The sequence below is a fragment of the Plectropomus leopardus genome, chromosome 20 (genome assembly GCF_026936395.1).
Source record: "Plectropomus leopardus strain MGB_pleo_1.0 chromosome 20, ASM2693639v1, whole genome shotgun sequence".
NCBI lineage: Eukaryota > Metazoa > Chordata > Actinopteri > Perciformes > Serranidae > Plectropomus > Plectropomus leopardus.
Window position 1 is genome coordinate 26,164,270 of NC_142195.1, and position 26,956 is coordinate 26,191,225.

General features: G+C 38.1%; 1 protein-coding gene across 9 annotated transcripts in view; it reads right to left on the reverse strand.

Moving 5' to 3' along the window:
• Positions 1-26,956, reverse strand: part of tcf4 (transcription factor 4) — a 279,930-nt gene that overhangs the window by 11,635 nt on the left and 241,339 nt on the right. For 5 of the 9 annotated variants that reach the window (XM_088071478.1, XM_088071481.1, XM_088071476.1 and 2 more), the window contains 6 exons: positions 26,734-26,816; positions 25,163-25,372; positions 9,100-9,238; positions 4,919-5,084; positions 2,095-2,324; positions 1,064-1,211 (listed from right to left, as the gene is read on the reverse strand). In XM_088071478.1, coding sequence (XP_087927604.1) covers positions 1,064-1,211; positions 2,095-2,324; positions 4,919-5,084; positions 9,100-9,238; positions 25,163-25,372; positions 26,734-26,816 — 976 coding nt within the window. Of the gene's footprint in view, positions 1-1,030; positions 1,212-2,094; positions 2,325-4,918; positions 5,085-9,099; positions 9,239-25,162; positions 25,373-26,733; positions 26,817-26,956 lie in introns of all 9 variants that reach the window. The other 4 variants (XM_088071483.1, XM_042509549.2, XM_088071479.1 and 1 more) reach the window with 3 other exon arrangements.

Consider the following 26,956-nt stretch of genomic DNA (forward strand, 5'->3'; position numbering starts at 1 on the left):
CAACATGCAAACACAAGTACCATTCAAATGTCTTCATAGCAAACAAAGTTGTAGAGCAAAGAGGACAAGGACAAACACACACAGTCACACATTAAAATCACACTTACTGCCAATCTGTTGTTAAAATGTACCCAGACCAGACAGAAACTCAAGTTCTGGCCTCTGTTTTTTGCCAGCTGAAACATCAGCTCTGCCAGACATTAACTGTCGGGAACTGAACGACGCAAAAATTCATTCAAATAAGTGAAAAAATCTGATTTAATGGCATTTGGTCTCCGTGTTGTCTGTGTAAGTTTTAACCTTTTTTTCCCGTTAACAGTACAAATGCTACAACTGGAAAAATAAAATGTGAATACTGCTTGTCACAAGCCGAGCGCCGTCTAGTTCCACTAAACTGGAGAAAGGCAGACGTCTCTACAGCAGATATCTCTGAGAAGAAGTCTGCAACTCACACCGAAACAATCTAGATTAATAAATAGCTCTACAAGTGAGAGGAAAAATAATAAGTTTTGATTTTGGCATGAACTGGCCCTTTAAATCTCTATGTGAACAATCACCTCTATTTGAATGAATGAGTAACTCATATTTTTAAAGTTGGACACCAAATACGAAGTCCTTGGCAAGCTTAGTGCACCTTTATCAATAAAACTGATCAAGCTTTTTTTCAGTTTGTTGATATAAACTTAATAACGATATTTGAACTTTATCTTTCAAGTCATATTTTTGTTACGGTTTCTATTATTCTATTCTGCAGGAAACAAATAGTTAAAAAGCACACAGACGCTAAATTAATCGTATTGGACATTTTCCGGACAAATGATAACATGTCCATATTTTGGGATAACTTGGGAGCCAAATGTTGACTTATTAAGGCATGTTTAGTTTGCCAAATGTCTTAAATTTCATGGCAAGTGATTTAATAAAATGTTTTCTTGAAGTTTCTGGATTGGTTTCTGGTTTCTGAATTCCGATTCTTTGGTTTGAGTTAAAGGTACAACAGCAGATTAGTTTATAAGTGAAATCTTCTGACCATCAGGGGGGAGGAGATGTTGCTGCGTTTTACATTTGTCCCAAGGGGTTCGACCCGTCGCCCATGGCGGCGGCGGCGTGGTGCGCGGCGGCCAGCGACAGGGGCGCCCCGTCCGATGACACGGTGACCTTCTCCTCCTCGCGACGCTTCAGACAGGCCGCCTTCGGGTTCAGGTTTCGCTCTGGGGAGGAAGAGCAGAGAAAGAGAGGAGAGATTGTTTATTATTGTTATTTCTGGTGTTTTATGTCTGTAAATACGTGTTCTGACTGTTTTTTCTGTCTCTTTTCTTTTACGTTCTTTGTGCTGTGTCACTAAATCAGCAGAGACTGAGGCCAAAAACTTCAGCCAGGTTGAGCACAAACAACAGGTGCCACTGCTGCCCTCTACTGGAGTTCTTGGAGCACAACATGTGCTGGAAATCCAATTTGACCTCTTGATCCCAAAATTTCCACCTTAAATTTCTATTTTAGTAGCTTTGGAGTTTGAAAAAAAGGAACATTTTAGATATAAGAATATTTAAAATTTAGAATATTACCAGCTGTGTCATTTTATAATTAAACTACAGCTGGTTATGCATAGAAAGTATAAAAATATTAAAAAACAGGGAAAAAAAAGTCTCACATTTTTACCATATTTGCATCTATCACATTTAATGCACTTGCAAAACTAATAAAACTAATTTAAATATATATTTTTTTACGTCAAAGAGTTTCCTTTCAGAATAAAGTGGGATAATAGTTGGAGATTAGTGATCATTTTTATTATTTTGAGATTTTCTTTCAATAAATGAACACAAACTAGTTTAAAATTAAATGTATACAATCTTGATGTTGGCATACGAGCATGGTGAATTATCCAAGGTCATATTTTTAGGAACATCAAACATCAAAATACAGCATTTTGTTGGTGTATTTTGGTGCATTTGTGTTTTTTTCTGTAGTCAGTTATTCTAATGAACAACCAGTGTATTTACAATAAATAAAAACATAAATAAACAGGGATATAAGCAAACAAATCTGGTGCAGGTACCAGGGTCAAAGGTCACGTTTTTATCCGAAACATACCTCGGACTTGTTGCTCCAGACTGAGGATGACGGCCACGGCCTGGTGCAGGATCAGTAACTTGGTCTGAGGTTTGTCGCTCTTCAGGTGCAGCTGCACCATCCTGCCCAGCTCCTTGAACGCCTCGTTGATGTCGCGGACGCGCAGACGCTCCCGCGCGTTGTTGGCCATCCTCCGTTCCCTTTCTCTCTCCATCTTCTGCTCCGGAGAAAGGTCCTCGTCGTCGTTGTTGCTACGGTGACCGAGGAAAAGGGGAAGCAGGGAATGAGGGTAGGAGGAAGAGGAGGATTTGAGGATGACAGTTCGCTCATCTTAACGCAAACCTGCAGTTTGCTGAATGTTGCTGACTTTCACAAGATGATTCACTGAGTGAACAAATAACGAGAAACAAAGCTTGGGAACGAACATCATGTGCTGCATTCTGGGTATTTTTAGAGTCAGCCACAGTTATCAGCTGTTTGTTTATAGCTGAGTTCACGGAAAATAAACAGTGAATATCCAGAAGAGAAAAATGTGCTCTAAGACAAGCTGTAGAAGGTGTCATGTGTCTGTGGCGACTTTTCCATGGGCGCACCTGACATGATGCATTTGCAATGTTTCCCCGACGCAATTTTCTACTTTTACCTTTACTTTCTGTGTAGCGTTACTTTTGAAAACCATGTCTACGAGTTTGGGAAGAACCTGTTTAGTTCTCGGCTGCTCTAACAGTAGCGGAAAACTTCAACTTTGAAAAAAAAAAGTTAATGCGAAATATATACGGCTTTCCATGATGAAGAGCGTCCCTGTCTGAGTCCGTACAGTCTACAAAGATTCTCCGGGCGTGTTGTCAGATGTTCGCCAGATCGAGAATATTAACAGGGAACATTCCCACAACCACTGGCAAACATTACCTACAAGTTGTAAAATGTTTTAAAGACAGCATGGCTTCAGAGGGGTCATTCATGTTTTTGCTTTGGTCTCCGTAGTTCTGCTTCACGCTCGGCACTTGGGAGAAGTTTCAGTTGGTTGCAATCTGAAATCTCACCACTAGATGGCACACTAGACCTTTGTAGATTTTAATCTTATTTCAAGATGCTGCCGCCTGAAAATAATGAACATTTAGTGTGAATTTAATCACCTAAATTAATCAGTTTTGAGCAAAACTTCTCACTGAATTGGTGTTGACAGTGAATTCGGATTGACTTTATTAATTATAATATGTCAATTTAAGACTTAGTACTTCTGAACCTGTGCAGCTAAGTCCGTCTCATTTGCCATTTCTGGTGACTATTTTTCATGAATGTGTGGATGTAGCTGGCTAGCTATGTGGAAAGTTGAATTCACCATTTAAATCCTACTCACATTAGACCTTTAAAAGACAAATAAAGGCGTGCCACGTGAGGTCAATAAGGTGACAGATAAGCAGCTGACGAAAGGTTTGATGGCTTACATGATGATATGTTCCCAAACCTTGCAAACACAGCATGAGCAATATTTATTTTCATCTGTTTCTTAACGACATCATCATGTGCATCATCATCATCATCATCATCATCATCATCATGACCGCCACTGTCATGTACAATCTCTAGGTTTGGGATCCACATGTTTCTGATTTCTCCTCCAGGTGAAAAAACATAATTGGAGGGTTGAAGGCCGCTCAGCTGCATCCAGAACGGGAAATCAACACTTTGACCAACGCCAACAGTTTTAATCTTTTACCTATAATGTAACTGTAACTCTATATAAAGAGTGAATTTGATACCTTTTTGTCTTTTAACCCTTTTAAACCTGTGTCATCACTTTTCTTGCACTGCTTTCGGACGCCTTTCACAAGTATTTAAACCTTGGACCCTTAAATTGATGCAATTTCTTTCAAAAATATGGGGAAAAAAGAGCAACTTTGTAATAAATGTTTCACAAATTGCAATAAATTAATAGATTTAGATAATTATTTTTAAAAAGCAAGGGAAAATGTGTAGGTAAAACAAAGGAAAAAGGAGGCAAAACTATATATTATATTATAATTATGTTACAAAATTAATATAATTTTAAGCACCTTTTCACAGTTTTTTCCCTTGTTTTATTTAAATTATCTTAGGTAATTTTCTTTACTTTTTAAATTTTTTTTGTATTACTCTGTCATTTTTTTCTTTTGCTGCTCATTGACTTTTTTCAGTGTATTTGAAAGTAATAAATCCAACTTACTCCAGTTTCTAAGGGCTAAAACATGTTTAAAACCTTCTTTGAAGGTTTTCAGTTTCCCCACAACAACAAGAAATTTCATTTTCAGTGTTTCCGTCTGTGTTGATTCCCCAGCTCTGGATGTGAGGCAGCACCTCTTTGAGAATATTGACTGTCGGGCTCTACTCTGTTGTGTGAGAAACAGTTAAAACCAGGCCCAAGACCGTGGAGAGACTGGCGGGATCAACCAGGAGCTGCATGTCAACCAGGAGTCTCTCTGAGGCTTAAGAGCGCTTTCACAGCTCAGGAAGATGTTAAAAAGAGAGAGACGCCTGTTTGACGCAGACAGGAAGTCTCTGTTAACTGACGTATTTAGCTGCTTCTCATCACACTTGGTCACTTCATCAAAGTCCAGAGGCTGGTTCCCAAAACACACACACTCACTTGTTGTCCTTCCTTGTGACATTTGGCCGAAAATTCTATATTATGAATAAACGAAAGAAAAAAAAAGCCACAAAGTCAAATTCAACACCTCCTGGAGAGCTTTTGTTCACCAATAACACTTTGAACAAAGAAGGCGTGTGAGTCTGTGGGTGTTTTGGGACGCGTGTCCCAGCCCAGCTGAGGGGTTTGATGGAAGCAGACGTCTGCGAGGTGGCTAACCTAGATCTTAACCTCTCAATTGATTTTAGGTCCTTGCTGTCGGCGTCCTCCTTCTTGGGGTCCAGGGACTTCGTGTCCTGCAGGAGGTTCTCGTCGCCCTCGTCCTCGGACTTGATCTCCGAGCTGACGGAGGACGTGCTCTGTCCCTGGAGGCCTCCGGACAAGGCTGCAGGAGGAAGGAGAGGACGGGTTAGGAGGTGCGCACAGATATATACAATAAATAACTTGTTGCTGTGCGGTGAGAGTCTCAAAATCTCTCTTGCTTTCTGAAACAGCCGACTAACAGACACACTTTATATCAAAGTGACTTAACCCTTTAACACCTGATTCGACATCAGTTTTTTCTTCTAGTGCAGAAATCAAGCCAATTTGCTTATATTTCAAAGGGTTAAATCGGCTTCAAATACAAAGCTGTCTGTCTAAAAGTTTGCATTCAGTTGCACAAGCAGATCCTCTCATCAATCGATCTGATCAGCTCTGAATGGATGGACATATAAAAAATCCGTCTGAGTCACAAACTGTTGCTGAGGAAAAAAAGACGGAGAGCTCTGCGTTTACAATCAGAATCAGAATCTGAAATACAGCAACTTAGCTTGAATTATTTTAACTTAAGAAATGGCCCGCAAAATTGAAAAAAAAGTAAAGAAAAAAACAAAACAAAAACTAAAAAAAAAAGTTACAGGTAGTCACAGGTAAATTCCCTGAAAATTAGCAAAAAAAAAGGAAAAAAAGAGATATGAAAATGACCATGCATTATTTTAAATATTTTTCTTTTCTGTAAAATAATTTTGAATACATAAGAATAATAAATATAGTTTTCTGGACATTATTTTCCTTTTTTCGATATTTTCCCCACTGCTACTTTTCTAGTTTTTTTTATTTATTTATTTTTTTTTTCAATTTTCAGGACATTTCTTGGCACATTGCTCATTACATTCTTTCCTAAGTTTCCAAAATAACTCAAACAGCTTCCAAATGTTTTATAAAAGTTGTCTGAATACAGCAAAACAAAACTGATGTTGATTCAGGTTTTAAGGGGTTAAACAGGAGCTACGCATCTTTTTGTATCTGTGTAAGCAATATAAATAAAAACAAATGATAAAAAAGGATAATTATTTTGAAAAGACGACTAATTTAGCAAAGCAATGGCTCAGAAGAAAACATAAGGGTTTCCCGCTCTTCCCATTCTGCCGCCGTGGTGCGAACGCAGATAATTCACCAGGCGACCTCGGAGACGGCGGCGGGGAGAGCTGTGGTGCAAACGTAAAGCGTGTGTGCCCTCTATCTGCCTCCCTCCTCAGCTGAACACAGCAGTCTTTATTTGACGCCTGTATGGATCCGTCACTGGGATGCTGCCAACTTCTCAGTCAACACAAAACACTCTGTTCCTACACACACACACACACACACACACACACACACACGACCAACTGTCGGCCATTTTGAATCGCCGTCTGCCTGACTGGAGGCATTTTGTGTGCAGCTTTGAGTGACGCCGTGTTTGGTTTGTGTCTGCGTCTCTTTTCCGTACAATTGCTGTGTGTTTGTGCGTAAATAGCTGCTTTTAAAAATCTGTGAGGAGTGACTTTGTGCCTCTGAATGTCCGACTGAACGCAGACACAAACTCGAGGTACGGAGGCTTATTAACGGCAACATTTTAAAGTCTGAGCCTTAATGTCTCACATTAAACATGGACTCTGGTTGAAGATTAACCCTCTCATACCTGGATGGACATTAGTTTTCTTGCGCTGTGTTCAGGCGCCTTTCTTGAGCTTTTTAACCTACGAAACCTGAGAAAATTGGTTTGGTTTCTTTCAAAAAACATAATGAGCAACTCGACAAGAAATGTGCCGCAAATTGCAAAAAAGAAAAAAAGAAAAAGAAAAAGGTGACAAAGAAATGATCCAAAATTAGCTGGAATTATTTGATAATATAAAAGAAAAATAGGGGAAAATGTCCAGAAAAATAACATAATTAAAATAGTAATAATATGAGATCTTTTGTCTGTGTTAGTGCACAAATTGCATCATTCCTTCCAAATATTAAAGTACATTTAATCGAAGTTTCCCGACTAAAAGAAACGATAAGTCAGCTGAATATCCAAAGAATTTAAAACCATGATTATTCACCTTAACGCTGATGTTAAATTGCCAGCATATCAAGTGTGTACCCTTTAAATTTCACTTATAAGTATGTGTAGTAAAATAAAAATAAAATCCCCAAAGTTCTCTAGAGAGATAAAACTAGTTTAAAAGAGGGAAAAAGCAAATATAAAATATAAAAAATATAAAAATAATGTACTTCTAAAATACAAATCTTTACTGTTCATAATAATTTTGAAATTGAGCGAGAGAGGAGGAAACCACAGCTCTGCTACCGAGTTTCAAGTGTCTGCTGCCAAAACCATTTTAATACCCTCTATTTACAGCCTCAACACACACCCTCAACTGTGTGTGTGTGTGTGTGAACGGATGTGTGAGTGAGGAACAACTTCTGCCTGTGTGTGTGTGTGTGTTTCTCTCTCTCTCACCTCATTACACACTTGGCTCTGGCTGCCGCTGGCTGAACTTTGCTGCCAGCAGACTCATTTTCAGCCTTTAAAAACGAGCTCAGGGCTAATTTGCTCCACAGCGCGCTCATATACACTTCTGCTCCATATTCATATCGCACGTACTGTACATTATTTACCCTCCTCGCTGGGCGTTGTGACGCTCCGGCGGTCCAGTCGAGGCTCTGCGATGTGACTCAATGTGTTTTGGGACTATTTGATCCTTGTTTTTAGACATTTTCCGTATTTTCACCTTCTTTTTATATTTGTCGACCTTCGTCACTTTGTTTCTCCTCTTTTCCCCTTCTATCCTGTTCTTTGTTTTGTCTTTTTTCCTGCTTTCCTTTTTATCTTGTTTCATCTTTTCTTCCACATTGTTTCTTTCTCTGCCTTTTTTTAATCTTTCTTCTTATGTATTTCCATCTACTTTTCTGTTGTTGATATCCTTCTTTTTCTTGCTCAATAATATGTTTTAAGATTATTGTCTCTCTCAGTCTCATATTTGAAGTGTTTTCTCTCTAATTAGCCTCAATGTCATCACTTTTCTCATCTTCATCATCCTCCTTTACTTCTTCTGCCTGTTTTCTTATATATATATATATATATATATATATATATGTGATGCACCAATCATAAAATTCTGAGCCAATACCGATATTTACAATACCGATGCCGATGTTTTGTTTTGTTATTGTTTTATAATTATAATTTATAACCTCTCTGTTTGCCAGAAAAAAGAAAATAACGGAACAATAATAATAATTAAGAATAAATTCAATCATACTCACTCATGAAACATCCTTTAACAAAACCTTCTTTTCATGAAAACCTTTTTTTAAATAACTGCTTCAAAAGTTTTTTTCACTGTCATAGTTCCCTCTCTAATGTCAACTTGATATTGCTGTGAAAACGTCAAAAACAACTGCATTTAATGTAGTTTCTCTCCAAAAGCTAAATTTTAAAAGATTAGATTTGAATCATGAAAAAATCATAATTTGCCTTCGCTGAATACTCATTTTTACTGAATAGAGCCTGAATGCATCATAATATATTTTTTTTGTAAGTTTTTGCTCATTTTTGGGCCATTTCTTGTTAAGCTGCTTGTCGCTCTAACATGTTTTTGAGAGAAATCAAGCCAATTTGCTCAGGAATCAAAGGGTTAAAGTGACAGTTCACCCCCAAATCAACAATACATTTGACTTGTGGTGCTCAAAGCCCCCAAAAATCAAATTTCTCTTTCCAAAAATGATGACCCCATTGCTTAAATTTTAAGTATACTGGAGAGAAGGCGGACATCTTTACCGCTGATATCTCTCTGCAGCTCACACTGAAACAATCTAGACTGATAAATAACACGGCAGGTAAGAGGCAGAATATGTATTTTTTTAATTTTGCATGGAAATGTCCCTTTAAGACCATTTTGGCTGTTAATAAGAAACGACGTCACATGATTGCAGGTACTTTTTCTAGTTCAAAGCGACTGAAAAAACACGTTTAAGTAGAAAATGTCTGTCTGAAGTAACTAACAGATAATCAGATTACAGGCATAAACTCATCCTGGTATTGTATCACAGATTTGGGGATTAAGGAACGCTGTCAGATGCATGTGTGTAACTGGTGTATCGGGTCTTACCGCGGTACGGGTCGGGCTGGTTGAGGTCCGGCGAGGTGGCCGACTGAACGGGCAGCTGAGGCCCCGGCACCTGACCCGCCATCGAGTGTCCGCCACGCAAACCGCCCACGCCACTGCCGTCTTCTCTGTGAGGGCCCACCTGGAAAACAGAGAAAAAGATGTTTTTTATTTAAACACACAGCTGCTGTGATTCTTTGTGCAGTGCACACAAACTCAGATTTTAACTTCTAAAGTCCAGATGTGGTCTGGGCCTGTTTCAGGTCTGAACCGATGGTTTTCCTCTGGTTTGGCTCTTGGACTCTTATTTTGTTTCATCACAGTGTTGTTTCTAACAGTTGTTTTTCTTAAATTATACTTCATTTAAATCATAGCTTGTTAAAAATGTCATTTTGACCACTTTGTACTTTTAACCTTCAAGGCCTGCTTTAATATTACACACACTCTTATTGCTTTGTGCACAAAATGAACTTCAAAATCAATCTTTAAAAAATAATATACTTTTTTATTATAATTTATACTTTCATTGAGTTCTTTTAATCAACATCAGTCCTAATCATACACCAGAATTTTGACCCTCTAAATGACAACTATGTTTTTAGTTAAAAAAACAACAACAACACACACAAAAAATTAATATTTTTATTTATAATACATGCTTAGCAGATGTTTTTTGGATGATCACAGCCTGGGATATGTCAATGATTAGCAGCAAAATTGATTTTTATGCATTATTATTTTTGCGCAGTGTCACACACATTGGTTTTCAATCTAAACTAAATAAATAAATACATGTCCTGTTTTTTCTCTTTGCATGGTGATGAAATTAATAACTTACTGCTATAATTTGATTGTATCATTTATTATACTCACATATACTTATATCAACTTCTTTACTTCTTAATTTCTATCTTGTTGTTGCTGGATGCACTTTTTGCCGATAGAGTGTTACGTGACTCGAAACAAGTGTAGCTCATTATTTCTGTTATTTCTCAGTGTGAGAACACCAGAGGAGAGGAAGAAAAATGTCACTCTTCAGCATCAAGAAACAATTGGACACATGAGATTGTCATAAAAGTCCACATTGGAAAATAAATCAAACATTGGAGCGAACTTCAAACATAATATGATGAATGTTTCTTTCTTTCCTTTTTCTTTATTTTTCTTTCTTTCCCCACCAGATGTTGTAGTTCAATAACTGGCCTGTTGAGGGCATCCTCTGCCTTTCTAAGTCACTGAAGAGCTCCATCTGTCTCTCTCTATCACACACACACACACAAACACACACACACACACACACTTAGACACATACACACACACACTTAGACACATACACATCATCCCGCCCGACGTTTTCTTCCTCAATTTTTCCAGTACAGTACAACTCAGGTGGGCAAACTGTGCTCCAGACTGCCTCTGTGTGTGTGTGTGTGTGTGTGTGTGTGTGTGTGTGTGTGTGTGTGTGTGTGTGTGTGTGTGTGTGTCTCAGCCCAGGTTCATATCTGCATGTCTGACATGTATATTTACACTTTTTTCCCCCCTCTTTTTGGAAACTCGAGTGTGTCGCCGTGTGTTTTCGGGGAAATACTGTTGGGGTGCATGTGTGTGTGTGTTTGTGTGCTTGGCTGAATCCTATCCATCTGTCTGCCGCACACACGCGCACACACACACACAAACACATGTACACACGACAGCACAACAACTGACAATTATCTTAATGCCCATATGTTTAATTGTGGGATTTCTAATTCCCAGAGCACCGAGCAGCTTCCAGCAGGGACTCACTGTTTTGGCACGAGATGGGCTCTCTTCGTGTGTGTGTGTGTGTGTGTGTGTGTGTGTGTGTGTGTGTGAGTGTGTGTGTGAGTGATGCCAGTTTTCTCGTGGCATCCTGCGGTTCACAATAGTCTCTCTCCCTCACCCTCCTCTCCCTGAGCTTCTTACTTTGAACATATCAGCAGGACAGTGGCTCCATATGAATAATGCCGGATATTTATCTGTATATTTATATAAATGTTGCGTAAATGTTTTAAACAACAGTAAGCTGAATGTCAATGTGGATGCAGTGTGGCCGGTCTTTAACAGAGTGATAATGAATTTATACCAAGTTTTTGTCAAGTTATTATATGAAGTTATTATTGTATATTAATGATGGTTTGCTGCTTGGTTTTTAAGGAGTCCTTGAGTACTCTGAAAGGCTCTTATAAAAATCAAAAATCAATAAAATCAATTTAAGAGTTATTATTTATTAAGGATGCCTGATATTTGCTTTTCTTTTGCAGATATCCAATATGCCGATATATAGGAACTCATTTAGCCAATTTAGCCTATATATATATATATATATATTTTTTTTTTCTTCCTTGTCAAAACCTGCACCTACACGTTCCATGATGCAACTCGACCGCTGAAAGTTCGGTCAGATATTCGGGTGTATTAAACTAGGCTTTTGTAGCCCTGAGCTCTTAGCCTCAAGTAGAGATGAGAAGCGAGCACCTGAGGTCTGTTAAGCTCACTTCAGTGGGCAGAAATACATTTTATATTATATTTATATTTTTTATATTTGAATTGAATTAGGATGCTGAGCTATGTTGTGCTTAAAAGATGCGAAAGTTGGCATTAGGACATAAACACAGGTCTCCTAGGTGATAGTCCTGCGCTTGTTTGACCGCCCACCACATGGTACAGATTCTTCGACGTTTAGTGGACTTTTGTCACTTTTTATGCTCACGTCACTTCCCTCTCTGCTCCTCTAATGATTACTTTGGCCACTAGAGGGCGCCGTCTTACAATAAGCTTTGAGTTGTAATAGCCCCTTGCACAATCAACCAGTCATTTTCAGAAAGACGGGACTACAACTGGAAGCTTGCCGCTTAATTTAATTTCTTAAAGTTACTTTCACTTTCAAATATATTGGAATTCAGTTCCACATATATTAATTCAATTTCAAATCATGCAGATTATTTTTTTTACCGCAATGATTCAAGGTAAACAATACAAATTCAAGCATGATTTAAATAATCAAAAAATGCAATTATTCAAGTTGAGCAATTTAAACATGAAAGATTCAAATTCAGTTTCTAGCGACATGTAATGACACGTATTTCTGCCCATACGCTTTTTTCGGACTGCACAGCTTTCTGTCCCAGCTGAGCAGCTCTGATTGGCACAGTTGCTTTTCCAACATAGAGAAATGACCTCTTATAAAACTTTAATTTAATCATGTTGATTTGATCATATACAACCTATGTGGGAATTTCACCATGTGAGCAGATTATAAAACTAAATACAATGAAAGTCTTTGACAAGTCGGGAAAACAAGATCAGCTGGTTAAGAACTTGCTTTAGTTGACAAAATTGCAGACTCCCTGAGCAATGTGCAATTAATCATATAACTAAAACCAGCTAAAATAAAATAAAATAAAATAAAGGGACTTTTGGGGTCTATAGGGGTCTGGCAGTCGCTTTTTTTGCCTGGCTGATGGGTGTAAATTAATTTTTAGAAAACAGTTTGCTAAAATGGTCTCAAGCTTTGTTCATTTCTGGATCAGATTATACATATATATTTTTTAAATACATACACTAACGTCTGTCATGACTATTTTGATATGTTGTATGATAACCAAAGTGTAAATAAAGTTGTTGTGAAAACCTAATCCCTCTGTCTGTCTCATAATCCAGCTGGCTGACAGCGAGGTCTTGCCCACCACATGCCAGACTCCCCTCTCGCTTCATGCAAATATCACAAAATGTCGACGGGCTTGTCTGCACGCACGTGTGTGCGTGTCTGTGTGTGTCTCAAACCGCGTCCTCCGTCTATCCGTCCATATGTCTCTTTGCTCCCTTATTTATTATTTGCCTCTTGTCTTTCTTTCTGTCTTTTCTTTCCGTTCTCTGCCTTTCATCACTGCCTGGATTCCCAAATGTAAAATGGCAGCAGCGAGGGAGACAGAGAGTGTGGCGTACATTTTTAATGGAGGGCTTTTATATTTTAACGAGCCTTCCTTCTCTCTTCCTTAATTTAGTTCAATGAGGAGGGAAGACGAGGAGACAGACGGGAGAGAAAAATATAAATAAATTACACATAAACTGATCTGCGGCTGGTGTTGTTCAGATAGTCCTTATAAACCGCGGCCACGCCCACTTACCCGCCGTCCCTCAGATTCAAGACATCTGATTGGATGACACTAAAACCGAAACCTAATCGTGCAGCCAATGACAATATGGAAGCATCAGAGAAATTTACTATCAGCAGCGGGAGAAGAAGTATGTAGATCCTTTAATTTAGTTAAAGTACAAATATCACACGATAAAAATACTCTGTTACAAGTAAAAGTCCTGCATCGAAAATGTTACTTAAGTAAAAGTAAGTCAGTACAATCAGGAGAAAGTACTCAAATGTAGAAATACTGAAAAATCTAAAAAAACAAACAAACCACCAAATAACCTCAAAATTATCTAAAAAAAAGTAAAAGAAAAAAAAAGGAAAAAACATACCCCAAAAATCTAAATTAATAAAAAAAGAGAAAAAAGACCCCAAATTGCTAAATTATTATATCTATAAATTAAAAATAATTTTTAACAAGTTGAAAAGAAAACAACAAAAAACCCTTAAATTATTACAAAACTAGAAAAAAAACACCCCAAATTTCTAACTTATTAAAAAAAATACAGAGAAAGAAAAAAAAAACAGAATTATGAAAAAGATAGAATAAAACACCTCAAAATTCAAAATTAAATTATAGAAAAAGAAACTCGAGAAAGATTTAAATTTTAATCAAAACATTTAGCAATTAAGTTTCTGTCAATCAACTGATTGCAGCTGTACTTGTGTAAATCTTCAGGTAATTTAATTTACACATCAGAACACCATATTTGGTTTTTTTTTTCATTTAGTGAAGTAAAAAGTACAATATTTCCCTCTGACATGTATCGGAGTAAAAGTACAGGATGGCATTAACAGAAAAAGTACCTCAAATTGGTACTTAAAGACAGTACTCGAGTAAATGTACTCGGTTACATTTCATTATCATCGGGTAAAATTTGTTGATTTTCTCAGCCATGATGGCAAGTTGCAGATGAAAGCTGCAGAAAAAAACTATTTAGCAGATTTTAAAGCAAAGTTTTTTTGGTTTGTTCTGATTTTTTTTCCAGAGTTGCATTCAAGGACACTCAGAAAGCTGCGATTTACATCTTGACTGCTTGAAAGCACCACATTCATGGTCTCAAAATTAAACCCAGACTACAAACAAAACGCACATATGGCTGCTGTGAAAACTCTGAAGTGCATATTGTTTGCTTGATTAAAAAAACAAACAAAAAAAATAGCTGTCCTGCAGCCAAGTCTCAAAAACCAGATGTCGGAGTGTCCTTGAATGCACCAACAGGGAGAGTTTTCCAAACCCGCCGCTCTCAACTGTATCATCACAACAACACAACAATAGAAAAACACACTGGTGGTGCGTTCAAGGACTCTCCAAAGTTGGTTGACAGTTTGTTGCTGAACACCAGCCAAAAGTCATGATTCTTGTCACGCCATCCAGTGAGCTCCTGTGCGTCAGATACCGCCAGAGAGCGTTTTTAAGTTCCTGTATCATCATGAGACAATAATCTAACTCTGACAACACATACGACTGAATTCAGGCCATTGTGATGGATTTGGACTGGGTGCTACTTTTATTAGAAGTAGCTCTCAGCCCGTCAGTCGGCGGAGGACCGAGCGCTGGCGGCGGCACGGGGAGGACGCCGAACACGATGATACACAAGTTTCCCTTTATTTTCATCAACTAAAGTCTGAATCAGGTGATGTGGAGGTTCACACTGTCATCTGTACGTTTGGCTTCTAACTTTATAACTAAAGATCTTTATAACTTTTTTGCTGCTCGGAGCAGCCCCGTTCATGTTTCTGGGTTTAGGACGTTTTAAAGATTTTAGTATGTTTTAAGAATTTTAAAATATTTCTACAATATTAATAGTAATTAATAGTAATTTAGGATATTTGTAGAATTTTAAGACTTTTCTATGATTTTAGGACATTTTTATGATTTTAGGACATTTTTGTGATTTTAGCTCATTTCCACGATTTTATAGCATTTCTAGGATTTTATAGCATTTCTAGGATTTAAGGACATTCGTAGAAATTTTGGACGTTTCAGAGATTTTAGGACACTTTCATGATTTTAGAACATTTTTATGATTTTAGTACATTTCTAGGATTTTAGTACATTTCTAGGATTTTATAGCATTTCTAGGATTTAAGGACATTCGTAGAAATTTAGGACGTTTCTGAGATTTTAGGACATTTTTATGATTTTAGCACATTTCTAGGATTTTATACCATTTCTAGGATTTAAGGACATTTGTAGTAATTTTGGACATTTGTGAGATTTAAGGACATTTTTAGGATTTTAGAACATTTCTAGGACTTTAGGATGTTTTTAGAACTGTAGGATGTTTCTAGGATTTTAGGGCATTTCTTGAATTTCGGGACGTTTCCAGGATTGCAGGATGTTTCTATAATTTCAGCAATTTCTACGATTTTAGGACGTTTCTAGGATTTTAGGACATTTGCAGAAGTTTAAGATGTTTTTGAGATTTAAGGACATTTCAAGGATTTTAGGATGTTTCCATGATTTTCGGACTCAGCGAGGTTGACATCCTGGATATATTCTTCAAACATACTGAAGTCCCTTCTGTCTGCTTTTCTGTGAAATCGTTTTTTTTTTACTTTCCCCGAAATTAGATAATATTTCTTCAGAGTACCAGTAGTTACAGTGTGAGCTATGACAGCACAAAGCCGCTGGGCTTATTAAGGGGCCAATGACAATATGCCGGAAGTTTGTAAAAAGAAAATTATGGGATTTTTATCCAATAATGCCAAAATTTAACAGCCTACCCTAGTTTAATTTTTCAATATTTTTCAACGCAGAAGGTCAGTGAAAAAACAAAGACCTCCTCTCAAATATTAAAACAAGTATTCTGTAGACATTTGTACCTGTCAGTTTTGACACATTTTGGTTTTTGATGCTCAGCCTGATAATACTCAAACACAGATAACGCTACATGACAGGGACCATAAATAATCAATATACTTAGTTTTCATGGAATTTTGAGTTTTTTCATCTTTCTTCGTTTGGGCGGAACAGACTTATATATGTCTCATTTCAAAAAGCAGACTGAAATTTATTAAAAAAAAAAACAAGACAGGAGGAGGTGCTAAGTAGCTGTCATGTGTTATGTTGTTTATCAGTGGGAAGTGTGTTCATTTTAGATGTGTGTGTGTGTGCACGCTGATTACACAGGAAGAAGATAAAGAAGGGAATTTCTGGGTCAAGAGATCTCACTCTCTCTCCAACAAACACACACACACACACACACACACACACACACACACACACACACACACACACAGATTTGTCATGCAGTTGTAAACAGTGAGGACAAGTCTGTCTCTGCTGCTGCAGCAACACGTCTGGGAAAAGAATAAACTCCATAAATTGTAATATTTCAGCCCATATTAGATGTATTTCTGCAATTTCCTTTTGTCTTTTTCAATTATTGTCGCGGCACAACTGATATTTCTGTTTCCCAGTGATATTTCCTGCACATACGTGGAAAATTGTGTCTTGAAGGTGCCGGAGGGAAGGTGGCAGGTTCAGTAAAATCAGCAGAGTTCATCCTCTGGAGAGCATATTCAACATTAAAGGGGAATCTGTCTTTATAATAATGATAAATTAATTAAATAATGATGTCTGGTCATTCAGACTTGCAACTGTTAGATCTTAAGACTGGGGTGCACAACTTGCTTTGCTTGGGGACCTAGGATTTTAGGATATTTCTAGGATTTTAAGATACATTTGTAGAATTTTAGGATGTTTCTACGATGTTAGGACATTTCTAGGATTTTAGGACATTTGTAGAATTTTATGATATTTTTGGGATCTTAAGACATGTCTTGGATTTTAGAACAATTTGGCCATTTTAGGATTTCAGGGGCTTAGCCAGGAGCTCTGTCTGGGGGTACGGTGCATCCTCCACCTCCACTAGTTTTGATTAAAAAACCTTTATTTCTTGCATTGCGGCAACTTATGTATATTAAAAGTACAAAGTGTGAATCACTTTGTTTTTACTGTGAATTAGGAAATGGTCAGAGGCCAGATTCGGCTTGTGGGCTGTAAGTTAAATATCAATGTCTAAGGATGTGCAAAATCACAACCTCTTTAACAACCTTTTTTCTTTTAATGCGATGCATTTTTCAGTGGATTTGGCATTCTGTATATTAGATATTTAAACTGCAAAATTACTGTAATGGGGTCTGCATTGGTCTAAACTTAACGTGTGCGCTCTCTCTCTCTCTCTCTCTCTAACACACACGCACACACGCACACACACACACACACACACACACACACACACACACACAGACACACACAGACGGTGGAACATTCTTAGACTGAACAGTCTCTCCTCTGTGCAAACTGAACACTTGACAGAAAGCACCTGCTGTAGCAACGTCAACACACGCACACGCACACACACACACACACACACACACACACACACACACACACACACTAAGAGCCCAGTGTTGAGAACTTCCATGTGAGGAAAAGTACAGCAACATTTTCCAGTGGCGTGATATGTATGTATTTTTTTTCTTAATTTTCCGTGTAATGAACCTAGTGAAGGACGACAGACTCGCCTGTCCAGTAAAACGTCAATTTAAAAAAAGAAAGAAACATGAAACAGAGAAAAATGGAGAGGGGGGGTGGGGGGTAAAGAAAGGGGCACTGGGAAATATGACATTTGGAAATATGTCATTATGCAACAACTCATCCAAGCCATACGACCACTTAGGTCAAATGTTCCGACCCTGTATTAAGACCCACAGCAGGGCAGCTAAATCAGTGCCTCTACAGCTGCGGTTACATTTAGGACAAGAATCATGGATGGACGTTGTCATGTTACGCACTTGAATGCAATGACGTAACGTTATGTAACATGACGTGTGTGCGTAACAAAAATGCAGACTTAATGGTGCACTTATTGGCCTTTTCTAAGAGGTTACAGTTGCACATCGAGGCGAAGCTACATCTGCTGACGAAAAATTGAAGATACAGTTGCAGCTTTAAAATGTTTTTTTTGTTGTTTATTTCTCAAAAATAAGTGCACGCATGTCCTATTTGATATATTTGTATTGTTGAATTATTTCCATGTTATAGCACATTGTGTCATTTTTAACTGGACTTAATATTATTTAGTATGCATTTATTATTTTTTTGTTTGTCACTTTTGATTATCCATACCAACATTGTTGAGAAAGATTTTTGCATTTTTTTTGTCGCTCAACCTGAGAATTGAAACCATGTTGTATTAACCAATTATCAAGGCCGTTAAAGTTTATTCATCTAATCATCTTCGTGAATGCGAAGCTGCACACAAACGATCAATGATCATAACCTTTTTCCCTCATAAATATTCAAATCACACGGCTTTTGAATACAGTGAAGGCGGACTGCACGGAGACATTACCATACTGTAGGCCTGTATATTAACATACAGTGCTGTAATGCATCCTTTCAGAAAAATATTAGTTATTGAGAAACACAGCAGCCCACATTTATCAAATGCATGGTGACTATATAGGAGGATAAAAAACTGACATTAATGCTTTTCTGAAAGCGTTGTTGTTTTTCTTGATATTTGTGTTTGTTTACTTTACAGTGATCAGCAGCTGAGGGTCAGAGTTCACTCTCCTTTTTTGTTTTGCATTACATCACTGAATAAATTAGCAGCATGATCACTTAATTAAAGCAAAAATATGAATAAAGAGAATGAACTTAACACACTATATAATGTATGAGAAAAAAACTTATTTAAGAAATGCAAAGAAACACACTATTTGCACCTACTTTTTGATCCGAGCATTACAAACCATCGGCCTCACTCATGAAACGTTAGTAAATTTGTGAGAAGAACATAAAAAAAATACTAAAAAGACTACACATGATTCATGAACGCCGCGGGGAACTCCGATTTGATCGTAGGCACGTGTGTATGTTCATGAATGCCAATTAATTGTAAATTGACGGCGTGCTCCTGATCGTCAGCAGTTAACAGACATCTCTGCCCGTGAATCGCCATAAAAGGAGGCGGAAATGACTATGGATGAGTGCATCCTGTCGACCTGCAAACACGGCCAAAACAAAGAGCGAGAGAGAGAGAAAAACTTTTTGCTGAAATTATTTTGGGTGAAGTGAAGATGAGAAAAATATATTTTATCTTCTGTTAGTGGCGGTGTGACAGGCTGGAAGGAGAAGACTGATGCTCTTCACTAACTACAAATTGCAAACTTATTTAGCTAAATGTCTGATGTTTTTTATCTTTTGTCTTGTTTAGATTGTGTTTTTTAAAGGCATCTGCGTATTGATAACATAAGAAAACGCACAAATTCAAATTTTAATGTCTAATCATGGCAAGCAATATGTGCATTCCTAAATTTCTGCAACACTACAAGCAGTCAGGCAGGTGTACATTTTGTTTTCACCTTCAGAAAGATCGGAGCTTCGAACCTGTTGCTGTTGTCGGGTGTAAATCTCCTATCTCCAAATTTGCTATTTTTCAGGAATTAGAAAAAAGGATGTTTTTAAAAAGATCTGATGGAGATAGGATATTTATGGTAAAACTGACAGAGAGGGAACCAATAAAATTAATTCATGGGAAAAAAAAAATAGTGAAATGTGGAGTTGCGAGGTTTGTGCCTGACAACCACGATTCTGATGAATGCCGAAATACACGTAAATTTCCTTCTGTGAACTGTTCAAACTCACTCACACATGTTTCATGACTGAGATGCCATGTATGTTAATCTTCTGCTATACAAATTCGTTTGACCTAAATCACATCAGGAACAACACGCAAACATTTGCCGACAATGGGTGTCCACATACTTTTGGCCACATCATTTTATAGACGCGTTTATATCGTCCTGAAGGTGGAACGGGCGATGGCAGATTTCCATCGGCTTACAGGAGCAGATTTAGTGACTGAGAAAAGAGAGGAGAGTATTAAAGGGCATTAGTGTGTTTTACAGCAAAGTGATGCGGATTACGATCCATTTCACTGACTGTAACACTGTTTAATGGAGAGAGAGAGAGCGGGAGACGTTTTACACCCTTAACGTTTCCCCTCGTTTCAGACTCAAACTCATCTCTAAATCACGTCACGACAAACGTACAAAAAGTGCTGCTAACCGTCTTTGTTTTGAGGCGCATTTTGTGCATTTCTCTCCATAAAATGTAATGATTTGTGAATAAAGAAAACATAAGTGGAAAAAAATGTAAAATGTCAGAACACGTTTCTACTTCTGCGTTTATGCATTCGAGTGTGTGTATGATGCACTTGAGTATGTATGTGTCTCGCCCCCTCTTTTTCGCTCTCCCGCATCAGTCTACCACCTGTTTTCCCAGAGTTATGACCTCAGCCTGCAGGCGTCTCTGCCGAACACTGCCAAACTACATACAGCTGTGTGCATGTGTGTGTGTGTGTGTGTGTGTGTGTGTGTGAGAGAGAGAGACAGAGGTACAGAGAGAGAGAGAGAAAGCAAGTACATCAAGACAGGGACATGAAAACAAAAGTGACAGAAAATATGTAATAAAGTAAATAAGTAATAAAATGTGTGTCAATGAGAGACAGAAGGAAAAGGATGTGTGTGTGTGTGTGTGTGTGTGCGTGCGTGTGTGTGTGTGTGTGTGTAAGCATAAAAACACAGCAGGAAAGAACGAGAGAGTTGTCACATCTGCAGGAGAGTTAATGGAAAAATATATAGAAAAGAAACATGACAGGAAAACATGAAGTATGGGAAAGTTACGGACAGAGATCGCAAAAAAAAAAAGACATTTTACTGTCCGTTAGAGTTGAGAAACGTCCCTGTAAGGGTCCCCTCGTTCTTTTGGAAAAATCTGGAGACTTCTCCTAAATTATATTGATTTGTTTGACCTCCCTGCTTGGTTGTGATGACTGAGCCTCCTTGTTTTGTTTCTTTTTTTTTGCTTCATTTGTTTCTCCAATTTTTCCCACTTGCTTTATATACTGTTTTATTTTAAGTAATTTTTATTTAAATATTTATCTATTATTTTTATCATTATTATTGTTATTATTTTAATTTTTTTTTAAAAATTATTTATTAATTTTAATCGTTTGTCAGGGACCACGTACAATGGACATAAATCTCAAGTTGAGAAAAGATGTTTTGTACCGGATGTAACTTTTAGCTGATTTCTATCTGCAGTCCCTGTGGCAGTACAACATAAATTAGGGAGTGTAGATAATTTTGGGGTCACTGCAACCTTTTAGTTTTGTCATAACTAATACATGATTTCCAAAATTGCCTTTATTTCTGTTACGGTCTCTATTTGGGGGGGCATTGTTCTTACAATTATATATATATATATATATATGTGTGTGTGTGTGTGTGTGTGTGTGTGAAGTGATGTAGTGGAAAAGGAGTTAGACAAGGTTGATGGAAAAGTGAAAAAAATGAGAGACATTGGTTGAGTCACATAGAAAAGAAGGAGAGAGAGAGAGAGAGAGAGAGACGTGTATGCATGAGAAAAACACAATGGCTTCATTTTAGAGATGACATCACTCCTTCCTCTAAGTTAATTTTCCACTCATTTCTTTTTTTTTTTAGAGTTTCTATTGAGGCTCTTTCCTTTCTTTTGGTTCAAACTTCCTGTTTGCACTGTACACACGCACGCACGCACACTGTGCATATTTGCAAGTACAGAGCACATACATGCTACACGATTATTAAAAATTGTAAAGAATTAAATGAGAGCTAAACGCACAGAGATTAGTCTTTTTATTCTCGAGTCTCCAGCATGGACACATATGGATTCAGCCACTTTAGGACAAAGTTAAGGGGACAAAGTCACCACAGGTTAGCGGTGGTTGGACCCGATATCGAGCGGGACCGCGGCAACACGGATCGACTGTCCCCTGATTTGAGGCTGCAGTGGAAACGCGTGTCGTGAGGGCAGACTGACCTGGACTCATGGAAAAGCCCTTTTATAGAGCTGCTGTGTTTTCAGTCTTAATGAGCCTGTTTGTCGATCAGCCAATAATCCAGCGCCTGAATAAACACACACACACACACACACACACACACACACGGGTCCTAATGACAACACAAGGAGCAATTTATGAGCTTCTGTGTGTGTGTTTTTTAAGAGTCCATATGCAAACAGTGTTTTTCAGCACATATCCTTCACTTTATTCTTATTTTCCACTGGGTGCAAACGTATAAAAACAAGTCAAAAATGTCTCTGGAATCATTTCAAACGGAAAAGTAGTTTGTATAAATATTACCTTTTAACAAGAAGTTAACCTTTAATGTTTTCTTGGGCTCAACTGCACGACACTTCATTAACCTGAAAGCCAAATTTGTCTCTGGGGACGTCCAAAGTGCAGAAAAGTGTTTAAAAGCACTCGGATGAAATGGAAAAGTAGTTAACCTTAAATTTTAAGCATTTTCTTCACCACAAACATTAATTTACAACATGAATTCAACCAAACTATTTGCTTCTTTCCACTCGTGTGTGACAAGTAAAAGTTCACATTAATTTAAAGTGTTTCTTATGTTTTAAGGTATTTTTTGACATTATTAAGATCTCTTAGCCTTAACTATCACCTTTGTGTGACGTTCAAATCACCCTGTATATCTCTTATGTCTCATCTATTAGTCCTATTTCCCTAGACTGACATTTAAATTATATTGTGAACCTTTAGTTTGTGTGTAATCTCTTTCCTCCATCAATTCCTAACTTTTGCTGTATTTTAATTACTTTTCTTGAGGCTGCATTTATCCATTTTTATGACCACCAGGGGCAAAACTCCCCAAAAAACCAATGACATAAACAAATGTGTGTTATGTTTGTGCTGATCCGATCTGCTCTGGTTTGGTCTCCACTTCCTGTCCAATAAAATAATTGTCTATTCATCTTTTAAATGTTCCACTTTTTTCACCAGCTAGTGTCAAGTAAAGTAAAGTAAACTGAACTTAAGTGTCGCTGTGGTGGTGACATTAAGCCGTAGCATTAGCTTTTTATTACTGGCAGTCGCATTTAAGCTTCAAAAATCCTAAAAGTGGCGTTCACTTGTGAAGATTATCTTGTCGAACAAAACGTGTAAGTATCATAAACATGTGTTTACTACAAAGCTTATTTTCTGCAATAATCCTAAATCTATAGAAAAAAATCCTGTTGGCTTATTGATGAGGGAAACGGGACGATATTAACGTCTTCTGCTTTGGCGGACAAATAAACGGCGTCCCTAAAGCGCTCTCTTGCAGCGGCGTGCCTGCATACTTTTTAGCCAAAGTAGAAAAAAACATTGGAAACAGATCATTCAGAACGGTCTGGAGGAGGTTTTTGTGCAAAGGGGACTACTTTTACATACGTTTACCTCATTATTTGAAACTTTGGCCACTTTAAACCCATTATTTAACGTCCACCGCTGTAATATTATATTGTATATATGAGAAAATAGGGACAAGCATAATAGGTCCCCTTTAATAGAAGCGGGAATTACAACAAAAACACACACGGAAGAGAGGAGAGAGACAAAGGTGGGAAAGAGAGAGAGAGACAGCTGGACACATATGCGTGAGAAGACGATAATCTCTGTGGGAGCCGGCCAGCGTGCGCATGTACAAACACACACACACACACACACACACACACACACACACACACACACACACACACACACACACGCTCCCCTGTTCCACAGGTGCTCTCCATTTAGAAAACAACACTTCAAAGTAAATACTTTAACAAAGACCAGAGACAGAGGGACAAAGCTCCTGAACTACTGTGGTGAGAGCGCCGTGAAGCCGCTGTTAGCGCCCCCTGGAGGCCACAATACTACTAAACAGCAAAAAAAGTCAAAATGTCCCCTCAAGACACCTGATAGATGACGTCACAGAGGCTGCAGCCATGCACAGAGCTGTCACAGAGGTAGTGAGTGTGTAGAAAGTCTCGTGTGCTGGTTTGCGCGGCCATCTGGTGTGTGTGTGTGTGTGTGTGTGTGTGTGTGTGTGTGTGTGTGTGTCTACGTGCACCAACGTAAAGCAGAAATAAACAAAGTAGGTCTGACTGAACATGTTCAGGCATCTGAATGTGTTTATACTGGCTGTGTTTCATAATGCTTCTCTCTCTCGCCCTCCTACATCTCCTTATGTCACACAGCTGTTTGGTTCTTTATGTTTATTGTTTCAAGTTGACCAAAAAAAAAAAAAGAAATCCAAAATTAAATACGGAAAACATTACTGCTGTCTGTCTGACTTCATACTTTTAATTAAACCTCATTTTGTTTTCTCCTCTTGTATCCTCTTTAATGCTCCTCATTTCGCTTTATTAACAAAGTAGGTAAACTTTTGTTTGACTATGCGTGTACATATCTTTACTGTGATCTATTTAAAAATGCCAAAGACGAATAAAAAGTAGAACTGTTGTTTTCACTGACTCACCACAACTCATGTCTCATTTGTCAGTTTAAATCCACTGCTAAAAATTCAAGAAAGTCTGACTTTTAGATGATGACCATGTTTTTTTTTTTCCCAAGACGAGTTATCTTGTAAAGCAACAAAAGCATGGTTATTAAACTTGTGTCAGTGTAACTGGCCTTGATTTCATTTTGTAAATTATTCAATCACTTTTCCCACAACATTTGTCCTTGTGAAGCTCCACAGCAACAAAGACGCATTACTGTATCAAGAATTCATTACTTTTTGAATCCTTTATTCAGAGGGTGTGCTTCTTTTAGGCAGTTTAAACCATTTTTTATACCAGCACATCTATCTAGATTAAAACAAGTAGGATATGCAAAAAAATACTGGCATTATTTTGACAGAAAGCTGGATTGTTATATGAGTTGTGACTTCAGCGTTTAATTTTCACTAAAATAATGTAGTTGCTGGGTTCTGTCACAAACATTATGGGATTAAAAGGACTTGTGTCATCACTCTTACGCTCATTACAGAATAAAAACATGCTCTCGGTCTTACCATGAGGGAGTGTCTGTTGGCCGACAGCAGTCCCGTCCCGTACCCGCTGCTCAGAGCGCCCATAGCGCCATTGTGCGTATGTGCGGCCCCGATGAGGTTGTGCATGTCACCGTGCCCGCTTGTCATACCCGTCGACGGCCCCACCGCGTGGCTCCGCAATACGTGGATGGCATCGTCCAAACGCTCCAGACGGTCCTCGATGCGACTTTGCTGCAGAGTGAAGAGACACGGAAAGATCTGAGAAACCTGCTGAAGTTTTCTCTCCTAAGTCCGTAAACTGAAGCAGCTCTGACTCAGCATTCTTTCTGACGGGTAGTTTGAGTGAAACAGAAAACTCCAGGACATCCTAATCTCTGCGAATTATTCTAATCTCAAGACCAAAAACAGGCCAACAGATTATGGCTTCCGGGTCTTTACTTGCATTTAATAACCTAAGTGACCTTGACCTTTGACCTTAAATTGCCAAATTCTAACGAGTTCATTGTTGAGTCCAAGTGGATGTTTGTGGCAAATTTGAGGAAACTCCCTTGAGGCCTTCTTCAGATATCGAAGTTCATGAGAATGAGACGGATGCAAGGTCACAATGACCTTGAGCTTTGAACACCAAATTTTAATCACTTCATCATTGAGTCCAAGTGAATGATTGTGTCACATCTGAAGAAATTCCCCCCAGTTGCTCTTGAGATATCGCATTTACAAGAATGAGACAGATGCAAGGTCAAGGTAACCTTAACCTTTGAACCAAGACAACCAAATCTTTTCACTCCATCCTTAAGTTCAAGAGGATGTTAGTGCCAAATTAAAAAAAAATCTCTGTTGGCTTTCTTGAGATATCACATTCACAAGGATGAGACAGTTGAGGTCAAGCTGACCTTGACCTTTGACCTGCTACCACCAAAATCTAATTAGTTAATCATTGAATCCAAGTGTATGTCTTTACCAAATTTGGAAAACATTCATTCAAGATGTTCTTGAAATGTCTCCTTTACAAGAATAAGACAGAAAAGTTCACAATGACCTTGACCTTTGACCACCAAAATCTATTCATCGTTGAGTCCAAGTGGATGTTTGTGCCAAAGACAATGAGATTCTCTCAATTTGTTCTTGAGATGTCAAGTTCACAAGAATGAAACATATGCAAGGTCAAGGTGACTTTACCTTTGACCTATGACCACCAAAATCTTACCATTTCATCCTTGAGTTCAACAGGTTGATTTTTACCAAACTGGAAAAAAATCCCTTTGTTCTTGAAATATTGCATTCACGAGAATGGGATGGGCATAAAAGGAAAATCAAACTAATAAGCAGAATCAATACTGGAACTGGTATCAATAAATTCTAATCGATTCCCTTCACTATTTGTGTCTGTGTTTTACTGTTTTTCAGTAAAAAAGAGAAACCAAAAGTAAAGTAGCTAAATCAGCTGAGCTTTGCAGAGAAAACTCCACCTGAATACAGTGGAGGTTATTGGCATTTATAAACATAAATACATACTAGGCATGTACAGTGTTGTGTGTGTGTGTGTGTGTGTGTGTGTGTGTGTATGTGTGTGTATGTGTGTGCGCGCGTACCAGAGAGTGCAATGGAGCCGCCTCATAGTTTGGCGATGACGCTCCCTGTCCACCGTTCCTCGACCAGACAGCTGAGCTGGCAGCTAGGAGAGAGGAGACAAGGAGACATCGTTAAGAGAGGAGATGGGGATCAAGAGGATGTGAGATTTAAAGCATGTTCTGTGACAGACTGCCAGTTGCTCCAGGGTGTAACCTGCCTCTCACCCAGTGCATGCTGGGATAA